This window comes from Leptidea sinapis, chromosome 31 (assembly GCF_905404315.1).
Source record: "Leptidea sinapis chromosome 31, ilLepSina1.1, whole genome shotgun sequence".
In the NCBI taxonomy this organism is placed as follows: domain Eukaryota; kingdom Metazoa; phylum Arthropoda; class Insecta; order Lepidoptera; family Pieridae; genus Leptidea; species Leptidea sinapis.
Genome location: NC_066295.1, coordinates 5,260,707 through 5,281,027, shown reverse-complemented (window position 1 = coordinate 5,281,027; position 20,321 = coordinate 5,260,707). Strand labels below are relative to the sequence as shown.

At 36.8% G+C, this 20,321-nt stretch overlaps 1 protein-coding gene across 1 annotated transcript in view; it reads right to left on the bottom strand.

The window, feature by feature from the left end:
* LOC126973993 (uncharacterized) overlaps positions 1-19,750 on the bottom strand; it is a 141,646-nt gene extending 121,896 nt beyond the window's left edge. The window contains exons 1-4 of the mRNA XM_050821342.1: positions 19,724-19,750; positions 11,860-12,005; positions 6,567-6,782; positions 1,563-1,890 (exon numbers count right to left, since the gene is read on the bottom strand). Coding sequence (XP_050677299.1) covers positions 1,563-1,890; positions 6,567-6,782; positions 11,860-11,940 — 625 coding nt within the window. The 5' untranslated portion in view covers positions 11,941-12,005; positions 19,724-19,750. The remainder of the gene's footprint in view (positions 1-1,562; positions 1,891-6,566; positions 6,783-11,859; positions 12,006-19,723) is intronic.
* Between the last annotated feature and the right edge of the window lie 571 nt (positions 19,751-20,321).

Sequence of the window (20,321 nt, the reverse complement as noted above, 5' to 3'; positions counted from 1 at the left end):
CCTTTACTAGCGTGTCTATCGGGGTATTGTCAAAGGCGCCCTCAATGTCTAGAAACGCACAGAGTGCCATTTGTTTGTCTTGTAATGCCTTCTCGACTCTATCCACAAGTTGTAGAAGGGCCAAGGAAGGAAATTTGGCAGGAATATTCCTTTTGTCGAGTAGCGGTCAGCTAAGAACGGATTTTACGAAATTCAATCGGCGAGTTTTTTTTAACAGAACAACGTCTGTTGGGTCCGCTAGTAATTAATAAAAGCAAGAATCTCCAACATTTCAACAATTTTTAACTCTATACATCAACTTAGCATTTAAGACAGCTCCACAGAGCTCTAATTTAGGAATGGACATCTGTTTTACTGGTCTTGGCTGTTACCATTTTAACTATAATTTAAATATCCTGACATAAACAACAGCGGAATAAGCTACTTGAGACGCATCACTAAACCAATGAATTTCTACTTTGTTATTATTTTTAGAAAGTCCTTACCATCTCGGCAAATAAATTGCGCTCATTGCATTCGCGTCGCGTTGAAATGATAACCACTAATTAGTTATATTTTCGGGTACATTTGGAGCTTAAGGAACTCACTACGGCTGCTTTCTTAATTCGCGTCCCATTTCCGCAATGAGCGGTTCTCCCGATGAATCAAGTGAATCGACTTAATCGTTGGCAGCATGTGGAAATTGAAATTGAAAAAAAAAAACATTGAAATCATAATTTTGCGCGGCGGCCATCTTGGATTTCAAAAATGATCCCAAAATCGTTCTCTGCACCCTTTAGAACATCGGATACGATACCCATATTGTTGAAATCATAATTTTGTGCGGCGGCCATCTTGGATATCAAAAATGATCCCAAATTTTTTCTCTGCACCCTCGAGAACCTCGGATAGGATACCCATATTGTTGAAATAATATTTTTTTCGCGGCGGCCATCTTGGATTTAAAAAGTGATCCCAAATTCTCTGCAGCCTCGAGAACCTCGAATACGATATCCATTATGTTAAAATCATAATTTTGCGCGTAATAGAACATTTCTCTCATACGTCGATAAAGAAGTTTCACTACAAAAATGCATAAAAAAATCACAGTATTTCGTACTCTTGCATATCTGTAAGTTTTATAAAATATTACGCGGTCCTTCCGGAGTGAGGGTCGTTGACCCGCATCGCTCGGTTCGTGTCTCAGCCATGCCCGTGTCGATGCGTACCTATCGAATCTTAAAGATATACGTTCGAGCGATTTTTGCGTAAAGTGTTGGGAATACCTCGTCTTAAATACATCTAGCGACACTGACAAAATGTGGACAGACGAAGGGCTTAGGTCGATTTGTCAGCATGAGTTGTTAATGTGAATTAGCAATCGGAAAAGAAAAGCTTCTCGGAAAGATTCAATTTCGGCATGTGCAAGGGTGTCTGAAGAATATAATAATAAGATCCTCAGACTCTACACAAGATTTGAAGAAAAAGTAAAAATTGTGAAAGCGGTGAAATTCCTGTTATAGTCCCAAATGATAGTACGTTTGCCCTCTAGAGCTCCCATAATCCGATAAGTCAGTACGTACGTCGCGCGCGCTCCGGGTCGCGCGGCGCCGCCAGCAGCATGCGCGCCCGCAGCCAGCGCAGGCGCCAGCACGTCAGAGCAGCGCGCGCCTCGCCGGCCAGCGCCGCCGCGCCGCTCCACGCGTCCCACAGCCAGCGCAGCCAGCTCTCGTGGCCCGTGTCGTCCGCCAGGTACAGCGGCGGCTCGGCCAGCAGGCGCAGCAGCGCGGCGGCGGGGGCGGCCTCGCCCCGCGCCCGCGCCGCCACCAGCGGCAGCAGCGCCTCGCCGCAGTCGGCCTCGTGCTCGCCCACGCAGCGCGCGCCCCACTCCGTGCCCGGCAGCAGCGGCACCTGCGACCGATACGCGTGAGATGATGACGCGGGCATCCGGTAGCCCGGTGCCGATGAAGGCTGCGACACAAACCACCATAGTCCATTGTTCCCGTAACGCTGAAGATCGCGGCAGGTGGAGGCGCATTGCGAGGGCTGCATCATCCACCACAGATACGTCTTGTGTGTACCTACAGTCTCATCATGCAACCGCGACCACTCTGTCAAGAGTGAACGACTAAGGAGGAGGATGTTCCATAGCCCATAACACTAATATATTACTTTATGCGGATGATACTAATATCTTTAGAATAATTCAAGATCCTCAAGATTGCGAATTACTACAAAATGTTCTAAAAGCAGTTAAAATGTATTGTGCCGATAGTAAAATATTTCTAAATCTGGATATATGTAACGTAATTATTTATAGCAGAAAACGCAACATAATTAACAACAGTTATACTTTAGGTGTTAAGGTTTTATCACGTATAACACAGATTCAGGATTTGGGTGTCATTATGGACTCTCAAGTGGCATTTGTCCCACACATAGATCACATTTTAACAAAAGCGTATAAACAACTGGGATTTGTGTTGCGAGTGACAAAGCCTTTCAAGTCTCCATTGACCTATAAAATATTATACAACAGTTTTGTACGGAGTCATCTTGAGTTCGCTTGTTACGCATAGCTAACCCTAGCGAACCGCCGCATAAGCGTTGCACATGGCACTTGAGGCACGAGGCGCAAGCGCATCAGAAACGTGACTTAGGTGACATCATTGACAGCGTTTACCCGATCGTGGAAAAATATAATTGTATTCAGTACTTGATCTAGCATCGATCAGTAGACATTAGGATAATTAATTGTAATTAGTTATAACTTTCTTTTAATAAATAAGTTTAAGTAAAATTGCATTTTTTTGCATCTCCTGGCTGCAACCAACGTAATACGCTTGTACAGTCTGGCATCCTGTATATAGTAAACATATCGATAGAATAGAAAGTGTTCAAAAAAAGTTTGTAAGATGTCTGGATTATAGGTTTGGTCACGAATATGTGGACTATGAGACTTCAATCAAAAAATTCAAAATTATGTATTTACAAATTCGTTGTAATTATTTTGATTCTATATTTTTTTTCAAAATTCTCAATAACGTGATTGACGTTCCAGCTCGGTTGCATCACATTACATTTAGAGTACTCTGTAGATGTGAGCGTAAATGTGTTAATAAAAAGTTATTAAGCATTCCGCATAGCAGGACCGTTTATGTTAAAAATTGTTTTATCAGAAGAGTGTGTAATTATATGAATACCGAACTTTGCCACTTAGACCTTTTCATGTTTAAGTCATTAGCTTCATTTAAAAATGCTGTAACCATACATTTAAAAACTTGTAACCAAATTTAGAAAAACATTGTTAGTTGTTCCTTAATAATTTTCATATCTGTATTGGCTGTTTTAAAAATTAGGGAACTTTAGTTCTAGATTTAATATCCTGTTTACGTAATCAATTTATGAATGTGACTGTTTGTTTCTATTGAATAAATAAATAACAGACGCAATAATACACTACATTAAATAAAGCCTGGTTACCAACTAAGCACTAACGTATTACTGAAGAGCGAGGAGCATTGTAAGAAGTTTTTCTATTTTTTTTCCTTCGAAAAGCAGACGATATAGCTTTATCTTTTGAGCAAAGTTATTATTTTCTCTACCTAAAATAAAAAAATACCTTTATCAATATTTAATATAGTTAATATTATTTTAACAAATGAGATTTTATATATTTTTACAAAGAATGATATAATGTTATATTTTGATATAATTATTCATTTTATAGGTTAGGTCATTATCAGGTTCTTGATTTTCTCTATTTATATTATTTATTGATTCTGCTATTTTATTTTCATTATATTATATTGTATTTATAATTCGGTTCATTGTCCATTCGCACATTTTTAATTTTCACTCATGAATAAAATAATTAGTAATAAGAAATTTATTTATTTATTTATTTATTGGAACACCAACAATAGGTATACATGACATTTGTTTACACAATATTAAGATTCTATATAGTCTAGTATATCTATTACTTAAAGGCATTCAGAGCATTTCATAATAGATATTTACAATTGGCAAAAACAAGACATAAAAATTAAAACAAAATGCTAGTAAATTAAATTAAACTTATTACAAAATATGATAGAAACTAACAATTTATCAATATACACAAGAAAATCTTATGACAATATTAAGCAATTGCAAGTAATTTTCGTTTGAGATCCGCTAAATTGTCGTTGAAGAGATCTCAATCAGCATTATTTAAAATTATAGAGTTATATGTGGAACAAATCCTATAGATAGGTGCATTCCGTCCAATATTAGTTCTCGTAACCGGTAAATAGAAAAAAATTGTTTTATTTCGAGTATTACGTTGAGGTACTTGAAATGTTATACAATTTAATATGTCCACAGAATCTATTTTATTGTTTACAATTTTGTACAGATATGTAATGTCAAGCATACGCCGACGGGCTGCTAATTTTTGTAAATTGAAGAATTGTAACCTGCTATAATAATCACTTCTATTGCTTATGTTTTTATTGTTTTTACACAGATGTCGAGTAAACGTACGATTAATCCTCTCGATTCGGTCACTATGTACCGAATAGTATGGATTCCATATTATTCTGCCAAATTCGAGAATGCTCCGCACGAGTGCATCACATAAAATAATTTTAGGTTTGGTGCTCTTAAAATCTTTTGTCATTCGCCATATAAAGCCGTATATCTGAGCAGCTTTAGAAATTATTTTATTGTAATGTGGAATGAAGTTCAATTTACAATCTAAAATTACACCCAAATCTCTAACCTCTTCTACTTTTCTTAAATTTACATTATTTAAACTAAAAGTTGTTTGAAGTGAGGACCGTTATCTGGTAAATAATATGTGATGGCACTTGGAAACATTTATAATCATTTTATTTCTATCACACCATACTTGAATTCGGTCTAAGTCTTGTTGAAGTAACATAGCATCGTCCTCTGTTTGGATTATTCTATATAGTTTCATATCATCGGCGTATAGTGAATACTCTGAGTGTTTAATGCATGAACTTATATCATTTATAAATAATGCAAAAAGCAGAGGTCCGAGGTTAGATCCCTGAGGTACTCCAGAATAAGCAATTATATTTAATATAATTTGGACGAAGACTCGTCGTTAATAGAAACAAATTGATACCTATTAGTAAGATATGATTCTAACCATTTCAATAAGTTTACTCCAATGCCATATTGTTTATCAAGTTTGGAGAGAAGGATTTTATGGTTCACTTAGTCGAAAGCACTGGAAAAGTCTGTGTATATGCTATCAATTTGTCGTTCATTGTCCATGGCTTGTGCGATGTTAATGATAAAGATGAGAAAGTTGATAATATAATGAAACAGATTAGATTCTACAGATCTACCACATCTAAAACCATGCTGCTTATAATTGAGGTATTGTTTGCAGTGTGACATTAATACTGGGCAAATTAGAGATTCTAATAATTTTGAAAATGTACTTAAAATTGAAATTGGTCTATAATTTTCGACATTGTTAATCTCACCCTTTTTATAAATGGGTACAATGCGAGTTTTTTTCCATTCTTCCGGGAATGTGCTTGTTTCGAGAGATTTATTAAAAATTATCGTTAGTGGATATGAAAGACCGATAGCACATCTTTTGATAAATACTGGTGGAATGTTATCAGGCCCAGATCCTTTATTAAAATTCAAGCCTTTCAGTTTTTTTAGGACCTCTCTTTCTGTAAAGTTGATGGTATTAAGTGACATATTGTTATATTCATGGGTCGGTATATTGGTACAATGTGAAAAAGAAACAGTGGAGTCTGAGTAAACTGAGCTAAAATGTGTGTTGAAAAGGTTTGCTACGTCTAGATTACCAATGGCATTTACATCACCTCTATACATTTCATGCGGTAAATTACTTTTTGTAGCTTTTTTATCATTAACATACTTCCAAAACGATTTGACATTATTACATATATTATTTTCTGTTAATTTTAAGTATTCTGAATAATTATTGCGAATTATTTTATTACATCGTTTTTTGAGCAAATCATATCCATACTTATTTCTTGGATTCCTAAATTTACGCCATTTTTTTCTAACCTTTTCTTTTTCTTTGGGAAAGAAGAAATTGAAGGTTAGCAGCACATATAAATATGACGTTGTTATTGAATATTAACAAATATGGGCTCGAACCCTTTATCTATCCTAATAATGGAAACTAAAAACAAAAACCCAAGAACAAATTAACGAATGTCAGAAAATTTCTGAAAACTTAAACATTATTTATTGCAATAGTAGTAATAAATAAGCAATAAAAACACTTGCAGATTTTTTAAAAATATTACTGAGCAATTTGAAATATTTTTTTTTAAAACCATTAAATCATAACGGCTTAAAAATTATTTCAATCGACTTTTGTACTGCTCGTTACTTCCGTCAGAAAAATTCCGAGTTACCCCCAAGTCGCGCATATAAAAGTTTTACTTGCAAAAAATATTCGCTAGAATCGATACAAAATGCCTTCACAGAGTTTGTTTACTTCAGATCCCCGGAGTTGTACTGCAAAGGCATAAATGAATGCAGAAGGGATGTTCACCCTTCCCTCGAGCTGTGCTTACCTTGGCGAGCAGCAGCGTGGTGAGCGCGAGCGCGGCCAGCTGCTGCGGCGCCACCACCGGCAGCAGCAGATCGGCCACGTCGTGCGGCAGCGGCGCGCGCTGCGGGTCGGACAGCGCCGACGACAGAGGGGCGCGGTCAGGCCGCCAGTGAGCCGCGCCCCGCGCCCGCTCCACGCGCGCCCACACCGCGCTCAGCGGCAGCCCGCTGCGGATCGTCTGCGATCATTGACATAAAGCAGCGTTATGGAGGGAGCAGCCCTTGTTGCACTTTCTATGGTTCCGTACCTCTTGTCGAACATGTTACAAATAACCGGCTGCAAACTTAATAATAGACGAAAAAACAAGCATAAAATTTAAATCATATCATCTAGTCTTCCATTATTGTATCGGTTACTTTTGATAATTTTTACTGTTTTATTTCGAAATTATAACCTACATAGATGAGGAAAAAAGAAAAATTTTATAATTTTCAACACATAAATAAATATTTCTCTCACATATTAATTTAAACTTATAAATTTAGTCACAAAATATGTAAATTAATTAATTCCAGAAGTGAGGTATATCACTTTAAAAAAAACTACGTTTTAAAAACCGGCTTCAAAAACTGCAAAGTATCAAATAACTACAAATTTAATTTAATACACCTTTACCTTTAATATTTTAACATCAAACTGATTGTCTTAATATGATGACCATAAGTTCCACTCTAGTATCGAATTCATAAATAGTTTGCTGATATAACAAAAAGTAAAGTTAGATATAGATAGGATGTTACCGAAGTACTTAAGTACAATACTTAAATAGCCGCAAAATTATATTTGTGACTAATTATCAGCACTTTATACGCAGTTAATATACCAGCGACAAAAAAAAGAATAACCCTCGTGCAGTGTTCACTCTCTGTTTGTTTAATGTTACCTAGGCTTAAGAAGTATTATGATTGTAAAACTGAACATAATACATGTGTAATTATCTATAGGGATAACATTTACAAGTTGATTTAGTGAAGCAGATATAGAGCAAGCAACTGTAAAGTAGATCCTAAAGATGAAAGCACAACGGCAGAGTTGGAAAAACCTACCAAGACATTATCTTATAACCATGCGTCATCAGACGGTAGTCTTCGCCGTAACACCCAGTGGTTTGCGAAATGTCCAGAAGTTCAAGTTGAAAAATATTTATTCAAAATAGGATATAATATCACTTATTGAAAGTCAAAAACCGACCCATTCAAAAAGTATGCCTCAGAACTGGGAACGGGCGCAAGAAACTCGGTGAACTTCTTTTTTTTTAGAAAATATTGTAACAATGTGATAACGTACAATAAAACTTATTATTTAATAGCCTGAGGTCGCTCCATTCCCAACCTGGGGTATCATTAAAAAAGTCATTTATATTATAGGAACCTTTAACAGATAAACGTTTTAATAGCAATTCTTTTGAATTTCGTAATACATTTTGTTTTTTAAGATTTTCTGGGATCTTGTTGTAAAAGCTTATGGAGACTTAACTCTTTTTTTTATGAAAATAAGGGACGCGAAAAACAGGACGTTCAGTTGACCGTAATTGATACGCCCTGCCCAATACAATGCAGTGCCGCTCACGGACTGCTCATATTCTTTTAAACCCCAAAAATTCTGAGCGGCATTACTATTGCGCTCGTCACCTTGAAACATAAGATGCTGAGTCTAATTTCCCCATTCATTTCACATACTACGGCGCAGTCACAGAGTACATTATATAATATAGAGTTGTCAGTCAATTTCAAGGCGAAAGCGACATCGCGTAGGAAGTTGACGAAACTTTCCTCGGTTATACCAAAATATACGTATAACATAAATACCTGTATTATGGTTGATTTAATTGTAAAATTAATTTTACACAGGAATTCCGCCATAAATTTAATAGCAGAATTACTAAAATGTAGATATTAGGAACTTAAGTTACAATAAAAAAAACATATTATTTCCTTCTTCTTTTATTGTAATACTGTATAGCGAATGTTTGCATAGTATCCTCCTCATCATGCGTCGAAATTGCTCCTCGAAGTATTTTATTGATGGACTGCACCAATTACATAGGTATATATTATATCATAGTAGATAATATCTACTATATATATACTACTATATTATAGTAAATATCTTGTCAGTCAATTCGGAACTATGCTCTTTGCATTTTAAGGAAATAAACGTAAATCAGTATACTCGTATACTCAACACGCAACGAACACTTGAATTATAACAAGTCGAATCCCGAAAATAAACTTAATACGGCAGATCTAGGAATTGGAGGGAACAAGCAGCAAATTTACGTCGTAGAACACCTGTCCCCTAACAATCGCAATTTACAAGCTCAAGCACGTAAGTTTAAAAGGGACCATCTGTACAAATATCTATGGGTTCGAAATGGTCGGGTATTGCTAAGAAAGGACGACGCTACTCCGGCTATTTGGGTCAAAAACAGTGAAACATTGTCTACACTTAAGGATTGAGCTTCTTCTAATATATTATTCTCTTTATAAACATTAGATTTAAGATTTTTATATCTTTATAATGCCAAACTTAAAGATTTATTATCAGAACTGTAGAAGCATTCGCGGTAAATTGTCAGACCTTCACTTAATACATTTACACAATCAGAATTATCCAATTTGGTATACGAGGCAACTTGTACTGTTACTTAAAGAAAAAGAGAAATATCGTTTAAGATTTAAAAAATATAAGAATCCGCTGGATGAATACGAGTTTCATATCGCCAGAGCGAGATGTCACATTCAGATTAATGCATGTTACAATAAATATCTTCGGGCAATAGAAGAATCAGTTCTTAATAACAATTTAAAGTCATTTTGGTCTTTTATCGCATCAAAACGAAAAAATAAAACAAATTTACCCCAGGAAATGCATTTACATACGGCAAAATTCTCTACACCACAGGGTATTTGTAACGCATTCGCTACTCATTTCTCTTCTGTGTATTCGGATAGCACTCAGGTGTCTGTGTCGGATCTGGCTACCTTGAAGGGAGAAACTAATGATACGTTAAATCATATAGTAGTAACAGAAAAACATATTTCAGTTGCAATTAAAAAATTAAACAAAAATCAGGGCGCAGGCCCTGATCTGATACCTGGAATTTTTATTATTAACTGTGCAAATAATCTATCTTATCCTCTTAGTATTATATTCAACGCATCACTTAATCTTGGGGTATTCCCTGCAGCTTGGAAATCAGCCAATGTTGTACCAATTCTAAAAAATACTAGTAATAGTAGTGATATATGTTCATATAGACCAATTTCTATTCTCTCATTGTTTGGAAAGTTATTTGAATCTGTTGTTTGTTCCGTTCTAACAGCTCACGTAAAACCAATTTAGATTAATCATCAGCACGGGTTTAGATCTAAAATGTCTACCGTTACCAATCTTGTTTGTCATATAACAGATGTATCTGAGGCAATAGACATGGGGCTACAAGTTGACACAGTATATACAGATATAAGTAAAGCTTTTGATAGAGTCGACCACGGATTAATTATATCAAAACTCGTAAAATGTGGCCTGTATGGCAAACTTTTGTCTTGGTTTTCCTGTTACTTGTCTGTCCGATCCCAAACAGTGGTAGCGTGTGGGCACCAGTCGGATGCTTTTCAAGTAACATCAGGAGTTCCTCAAGGCTCACACCTAGGTCCTATACTTTTTTAATTTTTATAAACGATTTAGGTAAGATAATCAAAAATTCCAAGTTTTATTTTTTCGCCGATGATTTAAAAATTTCGAGAGTAATTAAGGACGCAAATGATTCCCACCTTTTGCAAGAGGACTTAACAAGAATTTCTCATTGGTCATCTGCAAATAAGTTACCATTAAACATCGATAAATGTAAGCATATAAAATTTACGAGGAAAAAGTCACCATTAGATACTAAATATAGTATAAACGGAGTTGACCTCGAAGAAGTATGGCTTATTAGAGATCTGGGCGTGATATTAGATAGACAACTAAATTTTAAAGCTCATCTTGAACTAATAGTAAATAAATCGGTTAGAATGATTGGCTTCATTTGGAGAAATGCTAAGAAATTCAAAAATACTCTTGCTTTAAAAACACTATATGTGTCTCTGGTACGTAGCCATTTAGAATATTGTTCAACTGTATGGAGTCCTCACTACAAGTGTGATATGCAAAGACTTGAGAAGATTCAAAAAAGGTTCATGTTTTTTATGTGTGTCCATCAAAACAAGCTACATCAATTACAATCATACAATGAGCGCTGTTTCTTTTTTGAATTGACAACTCTCTCGCGTAGACGTTGGAATTCAGATCAGGTTTTTCTTTTTAAAATAGTTAATAATTTGATTGAATGTCCTCAATTACTGGAAAAAATTAACTTCAAGGTTCCTCGTGCTAATGCTAGAGTGAATAACTTTCAGCCTTTTGCAATAGATACTTACCGAACAAATGTAGGGTTCCACAGTCCTTTACCTCGGATATGCCGTCAACATAACGCATGGTTCAACGACATAGATGTTGATCTACATAATATATCTTTAAACAATTTTAGAAGAGCGTGTTTGGAATACGAGATGGAACACTAATATTTAAATATTTGTTGTGTCTGTAAATTTTAATAGAATATATTTATAGATATTCCTTTTTCTTGCAATATCCTTAAGCAATAGCGAAGGAAATATTATATAATGTGTATATTATAATATATGGATAATATCCATAACATGTTCTTCTCTACCTCTGTTTACAACTAGATAACTAATTTGCTGTGTTTACCCATAATTGGATGTTCACTATAGATTTTAAGTTGTGTATATGTATTGTAAATAAGCTTATGTGTACTATCTGTCGGTAAACCTTATTAAATAAATAAATAAATAAATAAACACCAAACAACAACAATAATGAATAAGCAAAGCGATGGCGGCAAATAAATTAATAAACAACATGGCGATTGGCAGCTACCTACTGTGTAGGCGGGCGAAGCGAGTCTGTGTATCAATCAGTGCCCTCTATAGACAAGTTGACAAATTAATTTTAATGTGATGGTATTGTATGAATCAAGAAATGTTCTAAGTGCAAACGCCGTGGGCGCACTTAAGACCGAAACACAGTAATGTTGACACATTACTGCTTCACGGCAGAAATAAGCACCGTTGTGGTACCCATAATCTAGCCGACATCCTGTGCAAAGGGAGACACCATACAAAAGACCACCAAAGCAACACAACACGTCGTGGAGGGCAGGCTGAACGTGTCCCTGCCGTCGTCCTCACCTGGTCCTCTAGCTGGTCCAGCTTGTGCTGCACGCGGCTCAGGTCGAGGGCTGGCGCGGCGCCCGCCCCCGCACAGTTCATAGCCAGCAGCAGCTCCAGCAGCAGCACCAGCTTCTCGGCGAGCCCGGCGGCGCGCAGGTGCGCCCCTGTACACACCGACGTTGAACACATTCACTCAACCCTCCTATACTTTAATACCGTTATAATGAATATAGCTTAGATAATTTATACGGCTAGATAAAGTCTCTTGCTGTTAGACAACCGATAAAAATAGGCCAGGTTTAATAGTTTAGTGTGCGTGAAAAGCTACGTCGTACACTCGCGATTTGTATGTCACTTTGTGTTAGTGTACGTGAATTGCTCAAATTAGAGGTTATTTCTAAATTAATTTCAACGTTTTCACAATTGTCATTATCTATCTAGATGTATAAATGATCTAATAGTTGAACGTATTAAAAGACATAAAAGGCATTTATATTTTCTCAAAGTTGATTCCGTTAGAATTATTTTTGATGTCATTTCTAACACTGCTGTTGTGTGTAGTTTCTGGCCCCTCATTAGCCGGGTCCCCATGTGATGGATAGGGGAACGCCCCCCCGGATATGAGAGATACCGCGGAAATCAAATACCCGGCGTGAACCAAAACCAGCAGGCTTGGGCGGGCCTTCTGTCTGGTAGAACGCAACCCTAATGGACCCAACCCTAACAGAAAGGACAAAGCTGTGGATCAGCCAAAATTATGAATGGCGGAGTATAAATATGATTTACCCCAGGAGATAACGCGCAACGCGGAGAATCCCTCCCTGAACCCTGTTCTTCAGAACAGGGCGAATCTCGCTGTCACATGAAATCTACGAAACTTAACCAAACCTACTCTACAACAAGTCTTCCATAAAGGACTATTAATAAATAAGCCCATTTCAAAAACACTTTTAGTGAATCTGAAAACAGTCATAATCTAGTCAAAGCCAACACTTCTATTGACCCCACGGAATCCACAAGCCAAAAACCTAGCTGGACAGAGTCAACGAATAGAAAAAGACTACGAAACAGTCCCGACGCGCAAACTCGTACTCTAAAGCAAACTCAACTAAATTACTGGCTCGCTGCTCCAGTCCCAACATCAAATTCGATTTCCTCGACGACGAAAGTCAAATCACCGCGAATCCAGCACCTAACCCTATGAGACCACCAAACTTATTTGTGGACAAGGTTAGCAATATTCAATCCCTATCAAATATGTTACAAGAAGTGGCGAGTAATGAAAGTAAAATTCTAGGTTGAACGAGTTAAAATTTAATCAAACTCATCCCTTATTTATATGGAACTAGGCCCAAACAAAACACTCTGAAACACTTACTTATTTTACTATACTAACTCTGAAACAACCCATTCAGTGATTCGTTGCCAAGGTTTCGCAAAAATGTATATATATATATATATATATGTATTGTCAATAAAGAATTAATAAGTATTCTTGATTTGTTTAATACGTTTAACTTGACTTGTTTGGTAGATTTTGTTAATTTCTTTATATCATAGAATGGTTATTTTATAACTCATACTTATTTTATATAACTATTTCACACATAATTTAGCATGCGGTATTCACCTTAAACGGTAATGTATTTAGTAATAAGACCCATGTAAATAAGCATAATTATAAATGTAATATTGTAATTACCACTGGTGAATCTAAATAAATAAAAAATGCTTCTCCAATGCCAGGTTATATTTGAAGCCCCAAGACCAATCAAATTTAACAAAAGAACAACCGACTTCACAAATACTAATCCAAAACAATAGATATAATATGCACTAAAAAGTAAGAAATAATTGCGTATGTTTATACAATCTAATTAATAAATCTAATTCTAGTAATGATTATTGTTATTTTTGGAATCGGTGTCTCCCGCCGCAGCCCCGCTCTCGCCTCTTGCCTCCTCATGTCGCACGTGCGACTCAAGCACATCTCACCTATAACTATGTATGTATGTAGTTACAAACCTACATTGGCTGACTCCGACTCCAAAAATAGCAATTATCGTTACTAGAATTACATTAATTAATTAGATTGTATAAACATACGCAATAATTTTTATACTTTTTAGTGCATATTATATCTATTGGTTTGGAATAGTATTTTTGAAGTCGCTTGTTTTTTTGTAATATTTATTTTTTATTTTTAGATTTTTTAGTGAATATGAACTACACTAACTAAAAATTTGTCTAAATATGTGTAGATCAAATAGTAATCATTGCAATTTAGAAATTCTGCCACAGATCGCACCCTTACTGAACGTCGTTAAGGAGTTCCATTGAACATCATATTTTACTACGACATACTACACATTGACCATAACGACATTACGGTAGGTGACTCAAATATCCGAATAGCATACAAAGGTAAAATACATACTTGCACATACTTGCATATAGCACCTTAATTAGCAATAATATTTAACGAATGCTTAGATGAGGGTGTGTTCCCTGACCTCATGAAATACAGCAAAGTTATACCTTTGTTTCAATCGGGCAGTTCTTTTGACCCTGCTAATTTCAGGCCTATTTCAGTGCTGCCTGTTTTTAGTAAAAATTTTGAAAAACTTCAGCAGCATTTTTTGTGATTTGTCCAAAGCATTTGACTGCGTCCACCATGAAACTTTACTCCTAATAACAGATGACGATACAATTGATGAATATCAGATCTCGAGTTTATCATTAAATATGCTAGAGACAAATCAAAGAATTAAACAACTCCAAGATAAAGTACACAGGTTGAATTAGAAAACTCGATTTTAGAAAACAACGACTTGAAAAAGCAAATTAGTAAATTAACCATGGAAGTTCACTTCCATAAAAACTTAAGTCACCCTTATCTGTTAAAAAACAATACAGTGAGTAGTCCATCGTTAAATAATAAGCGGGCATCAAAAAATTATCATAGACATAATGTTACATTTACCCCACCCAGCCACGCTCGTCAGAATAATGTAAATACTGACCATTTCATTGATGCTACTGCCAAAATAATGCAACTAGAAAAAAATATCATTGACCTTAAGCTGAATCTTGAAACTGCAAATAAGGAAATTGAAGGTTTAAATAAACAGCTGAGTATATTAGATAATCAGGTCACCCAGACAGCTCCATTATCAAAACTGTGTTCTTCCACTAGTGTTAGAACACAAAAAGAAACCACAAATCTTAGAACCCACATTCCAAAAATTGTCATACATGGAACGCAGAAATGCTCTGGACTTTCTTCAGCATTATTGTACTCAAGGAGCACAACAAAGTGCACCAGTTATCAAGTGACATCTCTTATAAAACCTTACGCATCTGCGGAAGAAATAGTCAAGGATTGCGAAAAATCAAATTTAGCAACAACTGACAAACTTGTTTTATGCCTCGGTGAAAATGACAATAATCCGACAAAAATCTTAAAACAGCTGCTACTTTTGTTAGACAGACTGAATCATATAACTGTTAGTGTTCTAAATGTACCCAATAATAAACATTTGAATACCATCCTTTTGAACAAAAGCATCGAAATTATTTGTAGGGAATATAAAAACTGTCACTTTATTAAATCTAATGTACCATACTATGATATAAATGATATATGTAAATCCATTAACTTTGTTATCGATTGTAACGACTACGAGCGTATGTACCTTGACCCTAAAGAGCTTAAAAAACTTATTGTACGTGATAAGCCTAATACCAATGGTTACATACGTCATAAAAAAGGCACAATTCCTTATTATTTTGCCAAAAATGCTATTAAGAAAAACGTTAATGAAGAGGCAAAGGTTGAAAATAATATTTCGAATGCTTAAAAGGGGACTATACCCTTCTATTTTTCAATTCAACAAAAGGATAAGTTTTTTCGAGTCTAATGACATTTTGATTTTTCGAATATTGCACCAAAACATCGCCAGCCTTTTATTCAAAAAAGAGTTATTAGATCTAACCATCCAAGAGTTAAAATCAAAAGATAAAGAGCCGGACGTCTTATGTTTTACAGAGACCTTCTTGGAAAAAGGAAGTGTAGACTTTGTTAAACTTCATAATTATGAAATGGCTGCAAACTACTGTAGGTCAAAAAATAGTAAAATAGCAAAACAAAGAGGTGGCTCTTGTATACTCGTCAAAATAGGATTAGCATGCAACAGACTAACTTTTTTGGATAATCATGCGATGAAACAAGCCTTTGAATGCTGTGGTATAGAAATCCCTTCAAATAAACTCCTAATTATATGTGTCTATAGAACTCCCAAATCAAACCCAACTGAGTTCCTGATTAAACTTGATCGTCTATTACACGATATATCCATAAAATATAGAGTTAAAAGAAATATTATCATCGCTGGAGATTTCAACATAAATACTTTAAAACTTAATAAAATTACCGATCATTTACGGGATTTAGCGCAAAGTCATAATCTAACAATTCACATCCAAGAACCTTCGAGGGAATCTTGTATTGACCACATACTGAGCAACAATAAAAATTCATCGTGTGAAGTATTGCCCCTTTACCTGTATGACCACAATACAGCACAAATGTTAAAATTTCCCATAAAAAATAAAATCACATAATATAAATTTTACTACATTTATAAAAGAGATTATAGTAACGAAAATATCTCGAGATTTATAAGCTATTTAGGTTCCTTATCATGATTTGAAGTCTACAAAGCAACTGATGTTAATGTTGGTTTTACCGAATTTCACGTGAAATCAAACATCAATGGAGGTGCGGAGGTTCATAACTTGTTATTTTTACGAAAACACCTAAGCAAACATGTAATTTGTAATTCAATTAACTATATTTATTTATTTTACTATTATTTATTAAGTACAAAAAAGGGCTTAATGGTTTATAATTTGACGCCATAAAGCGCAATTTTAAAATGTATTTTTAGTATTTTCTACGCAAAAAAACCGCTTAACTCATATCATTTTAGGTTTCGAAACGCAACGCATATGGTTCGAGTAAGAGAGACAAACTTATGCAACGACTGTAGAGCGTCATCTCTTTCTCACACCGCGGAACACAGACAAATTTATTTTTCAGTTTAGGTACCTAAACTGAACTGCATCGGAATCGCATCGCTTATTAAAAGTTGATGGTAGGTCCTCTGATTCCATCTACAGGGTGGACCAAAAGTCCGTTTACATTTGAATCGGTTGCCGCGTCTAGCAGCGGCAGCGGAGGGGGGTGGAAGGATTACGCATTGCAAGAGCGGCCAATGGGAATTTAGTACCATGGCGTCGTTTAGCGGTAGTCAACGTGCATTTTGTGTACGCGATTACTATCGAAACAACGATTCTGCGACCTTAGCTCAACGAAAGTTTTGCAATCATTACAAGATACGACACAAAAATCAAGCTCCATCAGGTGTGTTAATTAAAAAATGGGTGCTCAAGTTTGAGAAGACGGATTCAACAATGGATTTACGTCGATCTGGCCGGCCTAGAACGTCGAGGGACCCCGAAAACGTGGAGCGAGTAAAATCGTCTGTTCGTGACCAACCTGGACTATCAACTCGAAAGCGGTCTGCTGTCCTTAACGTGCCAAGATAATGATGTATTAAACCGCATTCTCAAGAAAGATTTAAGTCTACATTCCTATAAAATCCAAATGGTGCAGGAATTAAGACCTCAGGACCTTGCCACTAGGTTGCAGTTTGCGAACGAAATGGTAGAGCGATTCACCAGTTTTACAAACATTTTTTTCTCAACAAGGCACACTTCCACCTAAATGGGCATGTTAATAGACAAAATTGTCGTTATTGGAGTGACACTATGTCATGGTGATCAAAAACCCCTGCATTCCAGCCAACCAACCCAGTAACTCTTGACGAATTAAAGGATCGTATTCGCACAGAAATCCAAAACATTTCAACAGAAACATGTAAAGCTGTCATCGAAAATTTCCGCTCTAGATTGCAGCAATGCCAGAATAATGAAGGATTGCATATGGATGATGTGATTTTTAAGAAATAAATTCCCCTTTTGTTTACTATCGAAAACAATAAACAATTTTGATCTACTGTAATTAGTTTTTTTTTAACATCATTCCAATTATAAACGGACTTTTGGTCCACCCTGTATAAAGGCATTCATTGAAAAAAAAAATATTTAAGTAGGCGTTACTTTGCGGAAATCCATAATTATACAAATGATTTAAGTTTTCTTTAGTGTTAATTCCGCCAATATTTGTTTTTAAACAATTCGACACGTGTTTCGTGACGTTTTGCGAGACAACACGTCCTGAGGATGCCTCGTGTAGAGGTGAAACACGTGTCGAATTGAAAACAAATATTGGCGGAATTAACACTAAAGAAAACTTAAATAATTTGTATCATTCATTGAAGACAGACACTTTCTCGTACAAAGTGGCGAAGCTCTATCAAACTTACATACCATTGAAGCCGGTGTCCCGCAGGGCAGTGTGCTCGGTCCTACACCCTACTTGCTGTATTCTTCAGATTTACTACTCCTGAATATGTCACAACAGGCACTTTCGCCGATGATACCGCCATTATGGTTTCACAAAATGAACCAACAGTTGCATCCTACTATCTGCAAAGTGGTCTGAATGATATATCGTCCTGGCTCAGAGATGTGAGAATCAAGGCTAAAGAATCGAAATCAGTGAAGCGGAACATTTGCGTTATCTTGCCCTACACCTAGACAAACGTCTCACATGGCAAAAACACATCTTCACTAAAAGGAAACAAATAGGCATCAAACTAAGCAAACTGTATTGGCTTATTGGACGTAAATCAAAATTTTTACTTCAAAACAAGGTTCTGCTTTATAAGGCAATCTTACACCTATCTGGACATACGGTATACAGCTACGGGGTACCGCAGAACACTCAAACATTGAAATAATTCAACAATTTCAGAATAAAACACTAAGCACAATAGCTATGCTTCATGGTTGGTACCAAATGAACTATAACACCATGACCTCGGAATACCAACAGTCAAAGATGAGATAACGAAATTCGCTAAGGCACACAAAACTAGAACAGATAATCATCGTTACATACGAGTAAAAGCCCTAATGAACAAAAGAACGAAAGTATCAAGAAGACTGAAACGCAAAATACCTCAAGATTTCCTAACTAGCCAATCAGATGATGATCGGGTAACAGCTGTTATATTTCTGAATGTTGGCCAAGAAGTGCTTAGTATCATATAGAAAGAAAGAAATATAAAATTTAATTAGTTATTTATTTTAAATTGTTCTTTCGAATTTTATTTCTAAACGACGGGGGCACATCAAAGGAAAAACAAAATTATTGTTTATATTATTTTTTTTCCGAGAATTTTCTTATTTATTCAATTTTAAACATTCCCTGGACTTCGACAAATAATTCAACACCAAAATAAGCCAAATCGGTCCAGCCGTTCTCGAGTTTTAGCGAGTCTAACGAACAGCAATTCTTTTTTATATATATAAATACAAAATTGTGCTGTCATTGTTATTGCTATAATATAATCATAATGTAATCCCGGGCTGATCGCGAGGGCGATCACTTAGATATTCAGTTTTGGAGTAGTAGGATTTACGACAGAGCCATTTTTTAATAAGCCATTTAATTTTTACTATAGATAATTTATACTGGGATTATATAGTTATACTGGATTAATATAGACTGGGATTTTACTATTAAAGTGTATACATTTACCCTTAAACCTATTTTGTATTCACTCAACTCTGCTATACATGAAGAAGAGGGCAACGTCGGAAATCTTAAATTTAAAGTAGGTACTATCATGTTTTCGTGTGTAATACTCGAGGTGATTGTATACTACGACCACTATCGCAGCGGTCCACGTACCGTACGCGTGCAGCACGGCGGGGTAGGCGGCCCCGGCGGGCCCCGCGCCCCGCCACTCGAGGTGATTGTATACTACGACCACTATCGCAGCGGTCCACGTACCGTACGCGTGCAGCACGGCGGGGTAGGCGGCCCCGGCGGGCCCCGCGCCCCGCCACTCGAGGTGATTGTATACTACGACCACTATCGCAGCGGTCCACGTACCGTACGCGTGCAGCACGGCGGGGTAGGCGGCCCCGGCGGGCCCCGCGCCCCGCCACTCGAGGTGATTGTATACTACGACCACTATCGCAGCGGTCCACGTACCGTACGCGTGCAGCACGGCGGGGTAGGCGGCCCCGGCGGGCCCCGCGCCCCGCCACTCGAGGTGATTGTATACTACGACCACTATCGCAGCGGTCCACGTACCGTACGCGTGCAGCACGGCGGGGTAGGCGGCCCCGGCGGGCCCCGCGCCCCGCCACTCGAGGTGATTGTATACTACGACCACTATCGCAGCGGTCCACGTACCGTACGCGTGCAGCACGGCGGGGTAGGCGGCCCCGGCGGGCCCCGCGCCCCGCCACTCGAGGTGATTGTATACTACGACCACTATCGC